The sequence below is a fragment of the Bombina bombina genome, chromosome 5 (genome assembly GCF_027579735.1).
Source record: "Bombina bombina isolate aBomBom1 chromosome 5, aBomBom1.pri, whole genome shotgun sequence".
Classification (NCBI taxonomy): Eukaryota; Metazoa; Chordata; class Amphibia; order Anura; family Bombinatoridae; genus Bombina; species Bombina bombina.
In genome coordinates, this window is record NC_069503.1 from 165,194,470 (window position 1) to 165,214,575 (window position 20,106).

General features: G+C 39.5%; 1 protein-coding gene across 2 annotated transcripts in view; it reads right to left on the bottom strand.

The window, feature by feature from the left end:
* CRHR2 (corticotropin releasing hormone receptor 2) overlaps nucleotides 1-20,106 on the bottom strand; it is a 403,668-nt gene that overhangs the window by 96,501 nt on the left and 287,061 nt on the right. For both annotated transcript variants that reach the window (XM_053712941.1, XM_053712942.1), the window contains one exon: nucleotides 11,082-11,235. In XM_053712941.1, the coding sequence (XP_053568916.1) occupies nucleotides 11,082-11,235 (154 nt within the window). The remainder of the gene's footprint in view (nucleotides 1-11,081; nucleotides 11,236-20,106) is intronic.

The following is a 20,106-nucleotide window of genomic DNA, read 5'->3' on the forward strand; positions in this document are numbered from 1 at the left end:
GAAATACAAAATTACCTGTAAAATAAATCCTAACCTAAGTTACAATTAAACCTAACACTACACTATCATTAAATTAATTAAATAAATTAGCTACAAATACCTACAATTAAATACAATTAAATAAACTAAACTAAATTAAAAAAAAACACTAAATTACAGAAAATAAAAAAATATTACAAGAATTTTAAACTAATTACACCTAATCTAAGCCCCCTAATAAAATAAAAATAAAAATAAATAATAAACGTCCCTACCCTATTCTACATTACAAAGTAATCAGCTCTTTTACCAACCCTTAAAAGGGCTTTTTGCGGGGCATTGCCCCAAAGTAATCAGCTCTTTTAGCTGTAAAAAAAAATACAACCCCTCCAACATTAAAACCCACCACCCACACACCCCTACTCTAACCCACCCAAACCCCCCTTAAAAAAAACTAACACTAACCCCCTGAAGATCTCCCTACCTTGAGTAGTCTTCACCCAGCTGGGCAGAAGTCTTCATCCGATGGGGCAGAAGAGGACATCCAGACCGGCAGAAGTCTTCATCCTATCCGGGCAGAAGAGGACATCCGGACCGGCAGACATCTTCATCCAAGCGGCATCTTCTATCTTCATCCATCCGACGAGGAGCGGCTCCATCTTCAAGACCTCTGGCGCGGAGCATCCCTCCTGGCCGACGGACTAACGATGAATGACGGTTCCTTTAAATGACGTCATCCAAGATGGCGTCCCTTGAATTCCTATTGGCTGATAGGATTCTATCAGCCAATCGGAATTAAGGTAGGAAAAATCTGATTGGCTGATTGAATCTTGAACTTGAATCTGATTGGCTGATTCAATCAGCCAATCAGATTTTTCCTACCTTAATTCCGATTGGCTGATAGAATCCTATCAGCCAATCGGAATTCGAGGGACCCCATCTTGGATGACGTCATTTAAAGGAACCGTTATTTGTCGTTAGTCCGTCAGCCAGGAAGATCTTGAAGATGGAGCCGCTCCTCGTCGGATGGATGAAGATAGAAGATGCCGCTTGGATGAAGATGTCTGCTGGTCCGGATGTCCTCTTCTGCCCGGATAGGATGAAGACTTCTGCCAGTCTGGATGTTCTCTTCTGCCCCATCGGATGAAGACTTCGGTCTGGCTGGGTGAAGACTACTCAAGGTAGGGAGATCTTCAGGGGGTTAGTGTTAGGTTTTTTTAAGGGGGGTTTGGGTGGGCTAGAGTAGGGGTGTGTGGGTGGTGGGTTTTAATGTTGGGGGGGTTGTATTTTTTTTTTACAGGTAAAAGAGCTGATTACTTTGGGGAAATGCCCCGCAAAAAGCCCTTTTAAGGGCTGGCAAAAGAGCTGATTACTTTGTAATGTAGAATAGGGTAGGGACTTTTATTTTTATTTTTTTATTATTTTTTTTTATTAGGGGGCTTAGATTAGGTGTAATTAGTTTAAAATTCTTGTAATATTTTTTTATTTTCTGTAATTTAGTGTTTGTTTTTTAAATTTAGTTTAGTTTATTTAATTGTATTTAATTGTAGGTATTTGTAGCTAATTTATTTAATTAATTTAATGATAGTGTAGTGTTTGGTTTAATCGTAACTTAGGTTAGGATTTATTTTACAGGTAATTTTGAATTTATTTTAGCTAGGTAGTTATTAAATAGTTAATAACTATTTAATAACTATTGTACCTAGTTAAAATAAATACAAAGTTACCTGTAAAATTAAAATAAATCCTAAAATAGCTACAATGTAACTATTAGTTATATTGTAGCTATATTAGGGTTTATTTTATAGGTAAGTATTTAGTTTTAAATAGGATTAATTTAGTTAATAAAAGTAATATTATTTAGATTTAAGTTAGATTTAATTAATATTTAAGTTTGGGGGTGTTAGGGTTAGTGTTAGACTTAGGTTTAGGGGTTAATACTTTTATTATAGTGGTGGCAGTGTAGGGGGGGCAGGATAGGGGTTAATACATTTATTATAGGTGGCGGCGGTTTAGGGGGGGCAGGAAAGGGGTTAATAGGTATTATGTAGGTGGCGGCGGGGTCCGGGAGCGGCTGTTTAGGGGTTAAACAATTTATTTAGTTGTGGCGGGGTCCAGGATCGGCAGGATAGGGGTTAATAAGTTTATGAATGTGGCGGCGGTATTGGGGGGTGTCAGATTAGGGGTTAATACGTATAACGTAGGTGGTGGCGGGGTCCGGGATCGGCGGTTTAGGGGTTAATATATTTATTATAGTTGCTGCGGGGTCTAGGAGCGGCGGTTTAGGGGTTAATAACTTTATTTAGTTGCGGGGGGCTCCGGGGGTGCCGGTATAGGGGGTAGAACAGTATAGTATAGTGTGAGTGCTTAGTGACAGGGGTATCAATAAAGCTGTAAAAAAGCTGAAGAGCAGCGAGATTGATGAGTGATAACTATCACAGTCCGCTGCTCATCACCCCGTACTTGGTGCACGGCTTTTTGACAGATTTATTGATAACTTTGGCGAGCGTATTCAGGTCCGCGGCGGCGATGTGAGGCGAGCTTAGATGAGCGTATTGGGCCGGCGAATGCAGGTAAGTAGACGGCTTCATAACTAGAGGCCATTGTGTGCATGTGACAACAACATCACAAATTCTCCACAAATGTGGCTTGTATGGGAGGGTTGCAAGAAAAAAGCCACTCCTCAAGAAAGTTCACATGCAGTCACGACTGAGCTTTGCCATAACACACCTAGGAGATTCTGAGGCAACGTGGAAAAAGGTGTTATGGCCAGATGAGACTAAAATTTAATTATTTGGCCTCAACACCAAACTATATGTCTGGAGGAAATCCAATACAGCTCACCATCCAAATAACACCATACATACAGTAAAGCATGGAGGTGGTAATATCCTGTTATGGGGGTGTTTCTCTGCAGCAGGCACTGGAGCACTTGTCAGGATAGAAGGAATAATGGATGGGGCAAAATACAGTGAAATTCTTGAGGAAAATCTGCTGCCCTCTGCCAGGAAGTTTTCAATGGGAAGAAGGTTTACCTTCCAACATGACAATGACCCAAAGCAGACAGCAAAAATGACCACACAGTGGTTGAAGGAGAAAAGGGTGAATGTCCTTGTATGGCCTAGTCAGTGACCAGACTTAAACCCCATTGAATATCTGTGGCATGACTTGAAGACTGCAGTCCACAAACGGTCACCATCAAATGTAACGGAACTGGAGAAGTTCTGCAAAGAAGAGTGGGCAAATATTGCACAGTCTAGATGTGCAAAGTTAGTAGAGACATATCCCAGCAGACTAAAGGCTGTAATTAAAGCAAAAGGTGGTTCAAAAAATACTGACACAAGGGGGTGATCCTTTTTGCAACTCAGTGATTCTGTTTTTGAATTGTCTTTATTTTTGCCTGACATGTTGGTGTTATATCTTTCACTTGGATGTTATAAGTTGCAGTGAGTAATTACAACTGGATAAACAAAAACTGTGTCTGACTTTATTTCATGCTGCAAAGCAACAAAATTTGATAATTTCCAAGGGGGTTATTCTTTTCAATACCCACTGCACATATACATGTCTAAATATGTATATGTATGTTAATTTATATGTCTAGCAGAATATATTCTAGGTATTTCTAAATGGATATTCATATATATATTTGTGCAAAATAACAATATGTAATTTATTTTTTACATATAATAAAAATATGTATTTATGAATAATTAGAACATCTGGGCAGAACATTGGAATGCAAAATATTTATATTTTTATGTCGGTTTAGTGTACTTGAAAATATGGTTTGCATGCGAGTTGGGTGTTGCATTGGAGCCGTTTGCAGTTAAATAAGATGAAAACATTTTAAGAGAATATTTATGCAATATTCATATTTAATAAAGTGTTATAGTGTGTACTTACTGTAAATATTTCACATTCCAATGTTCTGCACATAGCAGAATATATTTAGGTGTTTCTAAATAGGTATTCCTAGATATATATATCTGGTTAGAGTACTTGAGAATATGCGATCTGGTTTGCATGCGAGTTAGGTGTTTTTTTCCATATTTTTTACTTCATTGGGGGAATAGGTTATAGTGCGCGTGATATTCTAAGTTTGGCTTTTTACATGCTTCAGGTTAGTGATAGAGCAAAAACAGTTTATTTCAACTCATAATATGAGCGCAATCCGACGCACGCAAAAAGCTTATCTCTAGCACAGTTAGCGCTCGAGCAGGAACATTAAATAGCGCTTCACTTGTAATTTGGTCCAAAGTGTTTCAAGTAACTTGTTATACCAGCTGTAGAGTATAAAATGTATGAGAAATTGCTTCTTTAGGTTTGTTTTTATCAATGAAATATTTATTCTTGGAAAACACCACCATTTTAAACATGCTTGTTTATATTATCTATGTATGTTTACCAAAGTCCAATATTTAGGGCCTGATTCTTATGCTTGTGGTGAAATTGTAGTGCAGAATTCACAGGGACTGAACCCACTGAATGCTAAAAGAAAAAGTGGCGGAACCCTCCGTTACTGAGAGAGATCTCATAAGATTCTAGACAGGCAAATTTTGCTATAAGGGGTGGTCTCTGCATTTCTTTAAAAGAAGGAGACACAAGCCCAGTGCAAAATAGCACTGTATGATATGAGATATTTGTTACACTTACAATTTGCGCTTTTCAGTTTATATTACTTTATACTTGAGATTGTTTGCTTTCAATATTATTACACTGATGCTTTGCACTTTATATTTTATATTTTAATACATTTAGTTTTAGATCCAGTTGTGATTTTACAAATTCTGAATAGGCTTTGAAAGTTTCTTTGTTACTTTAACAAATTACGATCATACTTTGTATATTTCTGTGTATCTTTTACAAAGTACATTGCACTTGATATATGTTCTATTAAATTTAAACTGACAGCTTCAAAAAGAGGGAGGCACATGGGAGTTCCCTGGGATGAACAGGGGAGTTCCCAAGGTAAGTCTTAAGCTCTATCACAATTGTTGTTAAATTAATTAATCATTTTAAAAAAGCTGTCCTCGCAGATTTAACTTGCCAGCTGTATGCAGGTGAAGTTTGCTCAAAATCCACAATACACTTATTTAACGTACAGAAAAGTAATATGTACTAAACTAGTGGCAAAACTGAGACTTTTATATTAGCCCCATGTGTCCCCCTGTTAACTTATCTCTTCTCTGTGAAATTCTGTATCCCAGAAACCCTCATTACTTTCTATGGCAGGCATCGCTAATCTCACTGGTACTTCCAGGTTCCACCCTTTTTTTTATAGAATTCAGTAAGTTCAGCCCTTGTGAAGTCTGCACTATAATTTCTCTCCTACTAAATAATCTTTGCTTATCGGCCCTAGAAAGTAATGAAGCTCTCTGGTAAACTGAAGCTATTTTTCAGTTTTATTTTAATAAAACAAATACAAAGTGCAATGTAATTTGTAAAAAAAAAAACACACGTAAATATACATAAATTATGAACCTAATTTGTAAAGAAACTGTGAAAGTATAATCTGAATTTGAAAAATCAGTATCCTAAATACACTATAAAAAAATAAAATACAAAATAGAAAGTGCAAAGTTTAAATGTAATAAAACTTAATCGGAAGTGTAAAATAATATAGAATAAGCAACAGCGCAAATGCCGCAGGACTGTTATGTCATGTAGTGCTATATTGCACTGGGCTTGTCTCTTCTTCACATACAGAAATCCAAGGAACGCCCCTTAAAGAAGTATAGCAAAATCTGCCTTTTTAGAATCTCACTAAGGATTTTGCAGTGCTGAAGGATCATTTCATATCATCTCATCAGAGCTGAGAGGTTTATATCATCAGATTTATGTCATCAGTCCCTTAGAGAGAACAACTGCAAATTAACATACTGGGGCCGATTTATCAAATGGCGGGCGGACACGATTAGCTGTAGCGAATCATGTCCGCCCAACATTGCTATATGCCAACAGCATATGCTGTCAGGATTTATCATTGCACAAGCATTTCTGGTGAAATGCTTGTGCAATTACCCCCTCTGCACATTCGCAGCAAATCGCGGCCGCTAGTAGGGTTGTCAATCATCCAGATTGTATCTGATCGGGATGATTGCAGTCCCCCACCTAAAAGGTATTGGAGAAGTTAAGGAGCAGCATTCTTACGACCGCTGCTTCTTTAACTTCAGTTTCTGGCGAGCCAGGAACTTCGGGGGTAGATTGCAGCATCCGTTGCTTAATAAATTTACCCTTTTATCTCTTCTAACCCCCACTGGGAGTGTAATTTATTCTGCTGACTCTGCTTACATAGCTTCTGTATAGCCTATACTTAAATATAAGCAGGGAGATCATAGGCAAAATCATCTATTTTATATGCTGAAATAAAGGTAAAGATCCATTTGTAAACAATTTAATACACTCCAGCAGTTAAAATTGATAATTGGGAACAAAATTAAAGGGGATAAAACATTAGGTTATCCATTTAACCCATTAAGAGCTCAATTTAAAAACATGCGGGTGACCAAACACATCAGACAGACAAGTGAAATACAACCATACTCATTTAAAAACAAATACCACATGGCAGGTGCGGCACCTGAGGGTATTCATCTCCAGCGGAATGTGTTGTTGCAGGAAAAAATTCAGACTTGAAGTTTTGCAGCCTGTACTGTCAGGACCAGCTACTCAAAAAGCAAGGGTGTGTAATCACATGATTGCTAGCAAATAAGAAACATAGAAAAGCGGAAGACAATATCTATCATTATGAACGTTAAATTTACAGTGAACTTTAAAAGGATGTTCCCTCTACAAGACGATCACTACTGAAGCAAGACTTCTAGCTGATTTATCTACAAAGAAAAGTTCCCTAAACACAACAACCAATCCAGTAATTTATACAACTAAGAACAATAAAAATTATACTAAATGTATCTTGTACTTTAGCAGAAAATCAACAGATAAATCCCGCAGAGGAATGTGTTCTGTTAAAAAAATGCATACAACTTTTGTGGATACCTTACAGAAAAAATAAAAATAAATGAAATTGTGTAAAAATAAAAATAAAGTTTCATTGGAACATGTCATTTTAAGACTATTAATCCTACACTTCTATGTTTTTAAACCCCAGAAAGGAGTTAAATTCACAGTAGATTTGCTGCTTAGGACCCGCAAAGCCCTGCTGGCCTGAGCGTAAACGCAGTAAAAAACGCAAAATTTAAATTGCGCAAACATGCAGGTATATACGCAAAAATATAAACTGTATACCTTTTGATAAAAAGGTTACTTTTTTACCTCTAAACAAAGGACTGGCAATTAAAAAACATATATGAATACATGTAGCAAATGCCCGTTATTACAGCAAAGGAACTGCACAGATATTGAAGGGTTTCGTAGGTATATATCAGTTCCTTATGGGCTCATATTATGGCAAACAGGGGTTACTATTCTTCCATCCTTTAGATCGTATGAGGAAACATATATGACAGATATTTCCTAGTGCAGTACTTTAACTCGCAACTCTTTACTTTGTTGCTTACACTTTACTGTAATGTTAGTTCTTAAGTTTCAGCGTCTCTATTATTGTACCAGGAGGTAAGTTACATACGGTTTATTGCAGGGATAGGCAAGGTGTCCGTACACGGACACTGGTGTCCGTGACTGGCCCTTGCAGTGTCCGCCGCCCATTTTGCTGTGGGGAGGGAGGAGTAAGAAAGATGAATACTGGTCCTGACTCCTCCTTAACACACGCGGCGCCACGTTTTGCAGGGTTGTGGCCACTCCCACATGATGCTGCTTAGTACCAGAAAATGACTCTGAGTGAGACAGAGAGAGAGGGAAGATTCAAGAAGCAAGCTGCCACTGTGTCCCTGGAGCTTTATATGCAAAGGTAAAGCACTTTAACCAGCACCTGAGGTTTATTATAAGTAGTATTTAAATAGAAAAAAAGGATATAGTAAGGTTGTGAATCATAACCTTAGTATATCTTTTCTTTCTGATTAAATAATAGGAAAGGGAAAATATTTAGTGTGGATAAAATTAGTGGCTTGTCAAGAGACTGCTATCAATATTGGGTGATAAGTTATGGAATAAATAAATAAAACCTGAGTGAAATACTGGATGTGTATCTTCTGCATCTGTATAATAACACCCAGCTCTATACAAAGACACAGAAGTGACACTGGCACATGCGTATAGCCAGACAAGGGCTGGTTATAGGATCAGTGGTACCTGCATCAGTATAATAACACCCAGCACTATATAATGACACAGTAGTGACACTGGCACATGCGTATAGCCAGACAAGGGCTGGTTATAGGATCAGTGGTACCTGCATCAGTATAATAACACCCAGCACTATATAATGACACAGTAGTGACACTAGCACATGCGTATAGCCAGACAAGGGCTGGTTATAGGATCAGTGGTATCTGCATCAGTATAATAAAATGCAGCACTATAAAATAGTTTTAATTGTAAATGTACCTTGGTGTCCTTCACTAAAGGGCTTTACTTTAGAAAATGTCCGCCACAGACTTGGCTCGTGCCAATCCCTGGTTTATTGCTGGATGTAGGGATTCCTTCTTTCGAACAGTGCACTGTTGACGTCTTCCTTCTGTGGTACAGGAAAGCCGGTGGAGTGCTATATCTCTTAGCCTCTGTTTACCAGCGGTATTGGTGATTTTGTCTCCTTAGATTGCCGCTTCCCCAGTGGCGGACCTTGATGGTGATTCCGTGAGCTCAGATCCACAGCTTGCTTCTGACTTTGTGAGTTGTTTATCCCAGACTCGGTATTGCTTTCACCGGTCTCCTCACTGCTATCACAGCCGACAAAGTCCTCCTCTGGAGCTAAGTTGTTTGGCTCACTCCTCACTTTCTCCAAATTCAAATGGTCAGGTTTCTACGCGTAATGCCGAAACGCGTAGAAACCTGACCATTTGAATTTGGAGAAAGTGGGTGGGTTTTATTTTTAGATTAGGGGTTTGGGCACTTGAAAAAGAGCTAAATGCTAATTTCTTTGGGGTAATGCCCCGCAAAAGGCCCTTTTAAGGGCTATTGGTAGTTTAGTTTAGTTTAGGCTAGGAGTTGTTTTTATTTGTGGGGGGGGGGTTTATTTTGATAGGGCTATTAGATTAGGTGTAATTAGTTTAAATATCTGATAATTTCTTTTTTAATTTTGTGTAATTTAGTGTTTGTTTTTTGTAATTTAGGTAATTGTATTTAATTTATGTTACAGGTAAATTTGTATTTAATTTAGCTAGGTAGTTAGTAAATAGTTAATAACTATTTAGTAACTATTCTACCTAGTTAAAATAAATACAAACTTGCCTGTGAAATAAAAATAAAACCTAAGATAGATACAATGTAACTATTAATTATATTGTAGCTAGCTTAGGGTTTATTTTACAGGTAAGTATTTATTTTTAACTAGGAATTATTTAGGTAATGAAAGTAGGTTTTATTTAGACTTATTTTAATTATATTTAAGTTAGGGGGTGTTAGGGTTAGACTTAGGTTTAGGGGTTAATAAATTTAGTATAGTGGCGGCGACGTTGGGGGCGCAAGATTAGGGGTTAATAAATGTAGGTAGGTGGCGGCGATGTTAGGGGCGGCAGATTAGGGGTTAATAGGTATAATGTAGGTGTCGGCGATGTCGGGGGTGGCAGATTAGGGGTTAATAAGTGTAAGATTAGGGTTGTTTAGACTCTAGGTTTATGTTAGGGTGTTAGGTGTAAACATAAATTTAGTTTCCCCATAGGAATCAATGGGGCTGCGTTACGGAGCTTTACACCCCTTTATTGCAGGTGTTAGGCTTTTTTTCAGCCGGCTCTCCCCATTGATGTCTATGGGGAAATTGTGCACAAGCACGTAAAACCAGCTTACCGCCGCTCACCAAAGCGCTGGTATTGGAGTGCGGTATGGAGCTCAATTTTGCTCTACGCTCTCTATTTGCCTGTTAATGCCGGGTTTTTGTAAACCTGTAATACCAGCGCTGTAGGTAAGTGAGCGGTGACAATAACTTGCAAGTTAGCACCGCACAGCTCATAATGCAAAACTCGTAAACTAGCCATTAGTTATTTTAGAAGTATTATACAGGTAAATAATGGGAGATTTTGCCCAAGGAGCTAACATTCAAGGAGGGTATAATAAGAAACTGCGCATGGAGCTTACAGTTTAGAGGTAACCTAACCTTTATTTTATTCAGCTAGTTATTTCCTTTAGTTCTGTTGGCTTTCAGCACTCAGTATTGTGTTTGAGGGAGTAATGTTTCAATAAATCTGTGTTTGGGTTTTTATATATATTGCAGCAATAGATAGATGTATGTGTGTCTCTCTGTATGTATGTATGTATATATGTATGTATGTACAGTATGTGTGTGTGTGTGCCAGCCCTGGTGAACATTTGCATCTGAAATGCCATAAAATAAATTTCACTGGGGGGGGGGCTGATAGTTCAGGGGGCAGCTGAATTTTAAGTGCCTAGGGCAGTACAAAACCTAAATTCGCCACTGGTAGAAACAAATGGTGTACTTCCTACTTTACCAGGACTTTAAGAAGGTGTGGGTTGAACTCTACAGGAGCATGTTCAGCTGAAGATGAAAATTGTATATGTAGCTGCAAAATCAATCGCAACTGAACTGTCCCACAAAATGTGGGACAGCTAGGAAGTTTGTTATCATTATGGTGTACTGGTATAGACCTGTGCATTTGGCACTGGTTTATGGCTGTTGGTAGCTGAATTCGGCTATTCGTATATTAGTACAGCGCACAAACATCGGGGGCATATCTAGATATTTGTGTGTAACACTATCAAAAAAAGCTGCTTCACGTGCCGTATTCAACATTTGTTTATACAAAAGAATGCTGAATGCACAGGTCAGCGCTGATGCACTATTAAAGTTACTATACTCTCTCTCTCTATACATATATATATATCTATATATGTGTATCTATATATATATATACACACACATATATAATGTTATTCTATTTTTTCTAGGCACACTTTATATGTATATTAGTTCTGAATAGCCACTTCATTGGCTTTTTGAGTAATCATACTTTGTATTTCTATTTTTAAAATGAATTTAGAAAAGAAATATAAATTGTTAAACTTACACCATCCTATAAAAAGAAACACCCATTTCCTCAGTTTGTCCGTGGAGTAGGTCATCACTATAGCGGTATGTAGGTAACATCCTTCCACAAACATCCAGAAGAAATTGGTTACCACAAAATAATTGTAGATAGTTGTGATACAGCGACACCAAGCCTGCAAAACAGAAAACACAGTTATCTTTAGCGCGAAACTATCAAAATCCATATGGGCTAAAATAGGAAATTATATATGAATGAAGGAGTCATAAATACTGGTAACTACACATTAAAGGGACATTAAAGGGACATAAAACCCATTTTTTTCATAATTCAGATAGAACATACAATTTTTAAACAAATTTCCAATTTACTTCTATTATCAAATTCTCTTTGTTTCCTTGTTATCCTTTGTTGGAAAGCAGGAGGGTAAGTTCAGGAGTGTGCACGTGTCTGCAGCACTATATGGCAGCACTATTTCCTGTCATGTAGTGCTCCAGACATATGCACGCTACCTATCTAGATATCTCTTCAACAACCAATAATGTGAGAGTAAAGCTTATTTGGTAGTAGAGATAAATTGGAAGCTTTTTCTCTGTCTGAATCATGAAAGAAAAATAATTGGGTTTCATGTCCCTTTAAAGCCATTTTATTAGACTGGCGTATTTGCAATGAGAGAGGGGACCACATAGAGGGGGGATCAGTTCAGCCATTGTATTCAGTGTAGGATTCAGTGTCATTTTTCATATCATTTCAATGATAGAAAATTGCCCAAGATATAAATATATATATATAATTGTTGGCTCACAAACAAGTTATACATTCCTATAAACATTATTATTATTACTAATAATAATAATAATATTTAAATTAATTTCTAAATCGACAACAAATTCAGTAGAAGTAGATACATGAGCAGGGTTACACTGTATGTCGGCTGTTTTTTGTGAGATAAGAGGCGATATTTCACAAATAAGTTATACATTCCTATAAACATAATTATTACTATTAATAATAATAATAATAATAATAATAATAATAATAATTTAATGTATTTCTACAGTGAGAGCAAATTCAGTAGAAGTAGGTACATGAGCAGGGTTACGCTGTATGTCGGCTGTTTTTTGTGAGATAAGAGGCGATATTTCACAAATAAGTTATACATTCCTATAAACATAATTATTACTATTAATAATAATAATAATAATAATAATAATAATAATTTAATGTATTTCTACAGTGAGAGCAAATTCAGTAGAAGTAGGTACATGAGCAGGGTTACGCTGTATGTCGGCTGTCTTTTGTGAGATAAGGAGTGATATTTCTTGGATCACAAATAAGTTATACATTCCTATAAACATTATTATTACTATTACTACAGTATTAATAATAATAATAATTAAATTTATTTCTACAGTGAGAACAAATTCAGTAGAAGTAGGTACATGAGCAGGGTTACGCTGTATGTCGGCTGTCTTTTGTGAAATAAGGAGTGATATTTCTTGGATCACAAATAAGTTATACATTCCTATAAACATTATTATTACTATTACTACAGTATTAATAATAATAATAATAATTAAATTTATTTCTACAGTGAGAACAAATTCAGTAGAACTAGGTACATGAGCAGGGTTACACTGTATGTTGGCTGTCTTTTGTGAGATAAGGGGTGATATTTCTCGGATCACAAATAAGTTATACATTCCTATAAACATTATTATTATTACTAATAATAATTATAATAATATTTACGGTAAATTAATTTCTAAATCAACAACAAATTCAGTAGAAATAGGTACATGAGCAGGGTTAAACTGTATGTCGGCTGTCTTTTGTGAGATAAGGGGCGATATTTCTCGGATCACAAATAAGTTATACATTTCTATAAACATTATTATTACTATTACTACAGTATTAATAATAATAATAATAATAATAATAATAATTAAATGTATTTCTACAGTTAGAACAAATTCAGTTGAACTAGGTACATGAGCAGGGTTACGCTGTATGTCGGCTGTCTTTTGTGAAATAAGGAGTGATATTTCTCGGATCACAAATAAGTTATACATTCCTATAAACATTATTATTACTATTACTACAGTATTAATAATAATAATAATTAAATGTATTTCTACAGTGAGAACAAATTCAGTAGAACTAGGTACATGAGCAGGGTTACACTGTATGTCGGCTGTCTTTTGTGAGATAAGGGGTGATATTTCTCGGATCACAAATAAGTTATACATTCCTATAAACATTATTATTATTACTAATAATAATTATAATAATATTTACGGTAAATTAATTTCTAAATCAACAACAAATTCAGTAGAAATAGGTACATGAGCAGGGTTAAACTGTATGTCGGCTGTCTTTTGTGAGATAAGGGGCGATATTTCTCGGATCACAAATAAGTTATACATTTCTATAAACATTATTATTACTATTACTACAGTATTAATAATAATAATAATAATAATAATAATAATTAAATGTATTTCTACAGTGAGAACAAATTCAGTTGAACTAGGTACATGAGCAGGGTTACGCTGTATGTCGGCTGTCTTTTGTGAAATAAGGAGTGATATTTCTCGGATCACAAATAAGTTATACATTCCTATAAACATTATTATTACTATTACTACAGTATTAATAATAATAATAATTAAATTTATTTCTACAGTGAGAACAAATTCAGTAGAACTAGGTACATGAGCAGGGTTACACTGTATGTCGGCTGTCTTTTGTGAGATAAGGGGTGATATTTCTCGGATCACAAATAAGTTATACATTCCTATAAACATTATTATTATTACTAATAATAATTATAATAATATTTACGGTAAATTAATTTCTAAATCAACAACAAATTCAGTAGAAGTAGGTACATGAGCAGGGTTAAACTGTATGTCGGCTGTCTTTTGTGAGATAAGGGGCGATATTTCTCGGATCACAAATAAGTTATACATTTCTATAAACATTATTATTACTATTACTACAGTATTAATAATAATAATAATAATAATAATAATAATAATTAAATGTATTTCTACAGTGAGAACAAATTCAGTTGAACTAGGTACATGAGCAGGGTTACACTATATGTCGGCTGTCTTTTGTGAGATAAGGGGTGATATTTCTCGGATCACAAATAAGTTATACATTCCTATAAACATTATTATTACTATTAATAATAATAATAATAATAATAATAATAATAATAATGACATTTATTTCTACAGTGAGAACAAATTCAGTAGAACTAGGAACATGAGCAGGGTTACGCTGTATGTCGGCTGTCTTTTGCTAGTTAAAAGGACAGTTTACTAAAAAAATGTCTCCCCTTTATTTTTCTCCCAATGATCCACTTTACCTGCTTGAGTGTATTGAATTGTTTACAAGTATTTCCATTACCCTTTTATTTTGCATTTGAAAAAGTTGATTTAGCCTGTGGTATCCCCACCTATCCTGAAAGTTTTTGGCCTTAATGCCAAGCTATGTAAAGCAGCCAGCAGAAAAAATTACACTCCAAGTGGGGTATAGAAGAGATAAGGTAATGTAATGTTCATTTTTCATTGTTCTCTCCAAGTATTGGTGATTGGTTTATGGACAGATATAAAATAAAGAAGCATGTATGTGTACACAATGTGATAAAGTAATGAGATCTGATTATACCTACAAGCTCAGCCCATTTTATTAGGTTGTGGCTTCAAAACGCAAAATCAGCTAATCCATACACACAAATAAGCCTTAAAAAACCAATCTCATACATTTTATACTCTGCAGCTGGTAAAAAAAAGTAATTAGAAACACATTAAGGGAAAAACTATTTTATAGTATAATGTCCCTTTGAGGGGTGATAACAAATAAGTTATACATTCCTATAAAGATTATTATTAAAGGGACAAGAAACCCATTTTTTTTTCTTCAGAGAAAGCATGCCATTTCACACAGCTTTTAAATTTATTTCTATCATCTAATTTGTTTCGTTCTCTTGGTATCCTTTGTTGAAAAGCATATCTAGATAGGCCCAGGAGCTGCTGATTAGTGGCTGCACATGTATGCCTTATGTGATTGGTTCACTCATGTGCATTGCTGTTTCTTCAACAAAAGATACCAAAAGAAGGAAGCAAAATAGATAATAGAAGTAAATTTGAAAGTTGTTTAAAATTGTATTCTCTATCTATATAGATGAATGGAAAAAAATGGCTTTCATGTGCCTTTAATATTATTAATAAAGGGATATGAAACCCAAAAAAAGTATTTTGTGAATCAGGCAGAACATACAATTTAAAAAGGCTTTCAATTTACTTCTATTTTTAAAATTTGCTTTGTTCCCGTTATTCTTTGTTGAAGAGATACCTAGGAAGGTATCATTACATGGTAGGAAATAGTGCTGTCATATAGTGCTCTAGCAAATGGATAACATTCTGGAAAGCTTTTCAACAAATGATACCAAGAAAATGTGATAATAGAAGTAAATTAGACAGTTGTTTAAAATCACGTTTTATCTGAATCATGAAATAAATATTTTATTTTTTATTTTAAAACTTTAATAATAATAATAATTACATTTATTTGTACAGTGACAACCAATTCAGTAGCGCTGAGTACATGAGCAGGGTTACACTGTACGTCAGCTGTTGTTTGCTCATTAAAGGGATGATGAAAAATGCTAAAACCTACTTTTTCTTATTAATAAAAATAAAATAATCACTGCTGTCTATTTTATCTGTTCCTCTTACCCCAAACTTGTTTACAAAGATTGTTTTGAAGTACAGTGTTGATCCAGTGCTTGATTCTACCATGTAAGCTGCCATATTGTAACGTACCTTACAGGGGCACAGCAGTCACATGACACACACAGCATATTATTTGTTGCATATACTTAGAGCAGTGTTTTTCAACCAGTGTGCCGTGAGAGATCCTCAGGTGTGCCGCAGCAGACTGACAACAGTGCGGGGGTGTCCCTCTTTCAAATTTTTAAATATTGGTAGGTATGTGACAGGCTCATCAGGCATTATTTACAACCATGACATTGACATTCAGTCACAGACAATCATTATGATTATTTGTGAATGAATGTCAATATGTCATGTATAGTTTGTAGGAGGCATGGCATGACAGCACAGTACAGTGTGTGTGTATATATATATATATATATATATATATATATATATATATATATATACACACACACACAATACACTGTATATATATCCTGTATTAGGCTACAATGTGTGATTTTGTAAAATTTTGGGATGGTGGTGTGCCACAGGATTTTTTAATGTAAAAAAGTGTGCCACTGAAAAAAAAAGGTTGCAAATCACTGACTTAGAGAATCACTTCTGTTTGCAGTGTGTGAGCTGCATTGTCTGAAGATACATATTTATTTGTCAATTACAGTATAAATGTATTTAGCTTTCCCCATCTAATACATATATTAAGCTGCTCCTGGAATTTGCAGCGCTGAATGGAGGGAGCTTTGACCGGAGGAGGAAAGAGGCCCCCCCCCTCTCTACTTCCTCTCGGTGGTTGAGTCTGGCTGGGGGACAGGAGGGGCTGAGGCAGAGGGCTTAAAGGGGGCAGGCTGAGCGGGAAAAGCAGCACAATAAGTTTTTTGAGAGGAAGTGGAGCATCTTGTGTGCTGCTTTTCCTGCTTGGCCTGCGTCATGGCAGGGATTGAGGCGCTGCTATCGCAGCTCAAGGAGGCGGCTCAGGAGCGTGGCCCTACCTGGCTTGAGGGCCAGGTCCGGGCTCTTCTCGGCACCCCGGTGCCCGTTGCGGCGGTGGGGCAGGCGGCCCCCAGGAAGAGATCAGGCAGGGTTTCAAAGCCTCCGTTGAGGCTCAGCCCAGAAGTTCACGGGAGGGCCGGTGGAGGCCGGAAGTCGGCGCCTAGTGCGCAGAAGAGGCCGGTGGCGGTTGCGGCAGCTGGGCCGTCCAGGCCCGTGGCGGTAGAAGTGGCTCAGGCGGGGAGGAGCGGCAGTGCTCAGGAGCTGAGGCCTATGGCGGTAACGGCCGCTGCATGCGGTACTGGGGATAGGGGGGTTTATTACGGCCGGGAGCGGTCTGAGGGGGAGGGGGGGTTCTCTGGGGGGGTGGTTAGAGCTGGGCATAGTGGTTACGGTAGCGAGCATGGGGGGGTGGGGGGTGGTGTTGTTGGGGGGGGATCCTCTTCCCCTTTGCTGCTTTTCAGAGAGGATGAGAGTAGTGTTAGCTCAGGTCCTGGCAGGTTGGGTGGCGGAAGGGAGATAACTGTGCAGGCTGAGGTCCATAGGGCCATTTCATCTGATATCTGCCCCATGTTAGTGGACCTGGACTATGGGTCTGGAGGGGAGGTGGAGGAGTTTGAGAGTGATCCAGGGGCTGTGGGTTTGTATCTTGAATCATTAGATGAGGAGTGTGTCCCCCCCTCTCCTGGGGCCAGTGGTAAGCCGGTTAGCCAGTTTGGGGGTGCTGTTAGTGGGCCCACGGGGAGTGCCCTTAACCCTGGGGTGTCTTTTGCTTTGGGGGTCAGTGGTGTGGATGATGTTGGGGGCTCACATGTCAGTTTTTCTTTTTCAGAGGCAGGTACTACTGGGCTACGGCCTGGCCCGCGGCCAGGCCCGTCTGCAGCAGTGGATTCTATGGACGGCCTAGAGGAGGACTTCTTTGGCCTGCACGGCTCTTGGACAGAATCTATTAGGATAGAGCATGATGACGGCAGACAGCAGGATCCGTTGCCCGTGGCTGGGGTCGAGGGGAGGGGCTAGGGGGTGGGGTTGGCAGGATCTCGGGGTAGGGCCAGACTACCTGTGGGAAATACTCTGGGTGGTAAGGGGGGGGGGGACAGATGGCCCGGGGTGGTGGGCCAAGGGAGTGTTCCTAGGGGGGGCGCTAGAAGACGGCCAGTGGCGGAGGCTGCATGGCCGGGGAGTGGCGGGGGTGGGGCTCCTAAGAGGGGTAGGGGGGCATGCACAGCTAGGGGTGACATCCAGCCACAAGGGAGGCGGGGGAGAGGGGATTGTTACTTCTTAATTTGTGTTCACGTGCTGATGTTTTCCAGGAAGCTACACGGCAGCCGGACCAGTCTGCACGGACCATAGTTCTGGAAGGGGTGCAGCGGAGTATGGAGCCACGTGAGGGCGGGCTCCAGGCTGCGGTTGAAGATTCATCAGGAGTGCGGGCAGCGGACAATTCTACAGGTGAGGCTGGGATAGTGAATGTGGGGGGTAATGTTGTGGGGTGTGATGATGTTTCTGTGGCTGTGAGGGTTGTTGCGGGCTTGCGGGATTTGTTGTCGCAATTGGAGGGGGTGCCCCCTCCAAAGGAGATAGCGGTTGAGAGAGCATGGGTCCCAGCTCCGGTGGTGCCGGTTCCGGTAGCGTTGGGGGGGGGGCGTGGCTGGTCCGGTGATGGTTTCACCGGCCCGCACAGTCGGGCCACCGGTGGCGGTGCAGGGCACTTGTCCGCCGGTGGTGGCGCAGGGTCCTGGGCCTGCGGTTGTTTTGGCACCTGGGGCTGCTAAATCGGCGGAGGGGGCGGAGTTGAGGGTGGCAGACACGGCGATGTCTCGGTCATGCCTCTGTTCCATAGGGCCTTTAGGGATGCACCTGATGGCGGAGGTCAGGGACAAGATATGTAAGAGGGAGTTTATTGAGCTGTTTTCACTCCTCCCTCTTGAGCAATCCTTTGAGATCCCAGAGGATTCCAAAAAGGATGTGGCCAAGAAGGAGGAGGAGGAGCGTAAGAAACGTTATAGGAAACTACCTAAAACGTTTTCTAATTGGTTCCAATCCTTTGTCATTTATGCCAGTGTTTTTGCGAGTAAATTCCCGGAGCAGGGTAATGCCTTGTTCTGTTACTTGGACGAGATCGCGGCCGCGCAGCAGACGTATGGCGGGATGGCTTGGTGGTCGTATGACGAGCATTTTCGTCAGCGGCTGTCGGTCAAGCCGGATATGAGATGGGACGACCGGGACATGGGGTTGTGGCTGAAGGTAATGACACCTTTGAGAGCCTCCCAGTCCTTTCGGTCGGGAGCCGGTGGTCCCTCCGCTGGTGGGTCCCCGGCATTGGTTAGAAAAGGGTGTTGCTTCGCATTTAATGAGAAATCATGTAAGTGGGGTGCCACGTGCAAGTTCAAGCACGAGTGCTCAGGGTGTGGGGGGGCTCACCCCTATTCGAGATGTTTCCGGAAAGGAAAGTCAGGGGGTTCAGGGGATTCGGCTGACAAAGGGGGTGACCCCGGTGAGGCTAGACGCGATGGAGCGTTGGCTCGTACTGTACGCAAGGCGGAGGGGTTGTCGTGAGACAGCAGCAGTTTTGTATCATGGTTTTCAATTCGGTTTTGTTATTCCATCGCAGGGTGGGAGTCGGGTGTTCAGGGGTAATTTGAAGTCGGCCCGTTTGTGGCCGGAGGTGGTGCGGGATAAATTGGACAAGGAGGTGTCCTTGGGGCGGATGGCTGGTCCATTTGACCATCCTCCCATCGTGGACTTGAGAATATCTCCGCTGGGGGTGGTTCCCAAGAGGGAGCCCGGTAAATTCCGGCTAATCCATCATCTCTCTTTTCCCAAAGGGGGATCGGTGAATGATGGGATCCCTCAGGAATTGGCATCGGTGAAATATGCCTCTTTTGATCAGGCAGTGGCATTGATCAGGGAGGCTGGTCCTTCGGCCTTGTTGGCAAACGTTGACATAGAGGCGGTGTTCAGGTTGTTGCCGGTGCACCCGTCCTCGCATCGTTTGTTGGGTTGTAGTGTGGATGGCATGTACTACGTGGATTTGTGTCTCCCTATGGGCTGCTCTATTTCGTGTTCATTGTTTGAGCAGTTCAGTTCGTTCCTGGAATGGGTGGTTTCAGTGCGGTCAGGTTTGTCGTCATTGGTGCATTACCTTGACGATTTCTTGTTTGTCGGCCCGGCTGGGTCGGAAGTTTGTGGGAGGTTGCGGGACGTTTGCTGTCAGGTGGCATTGGAATTTGGTGTGCCAATAGCGAAGGAAAAATCAGAGGGGCCGGTGTCGGTCCTGGATTTCCTGGGTATTACGATTGACTCCGTAA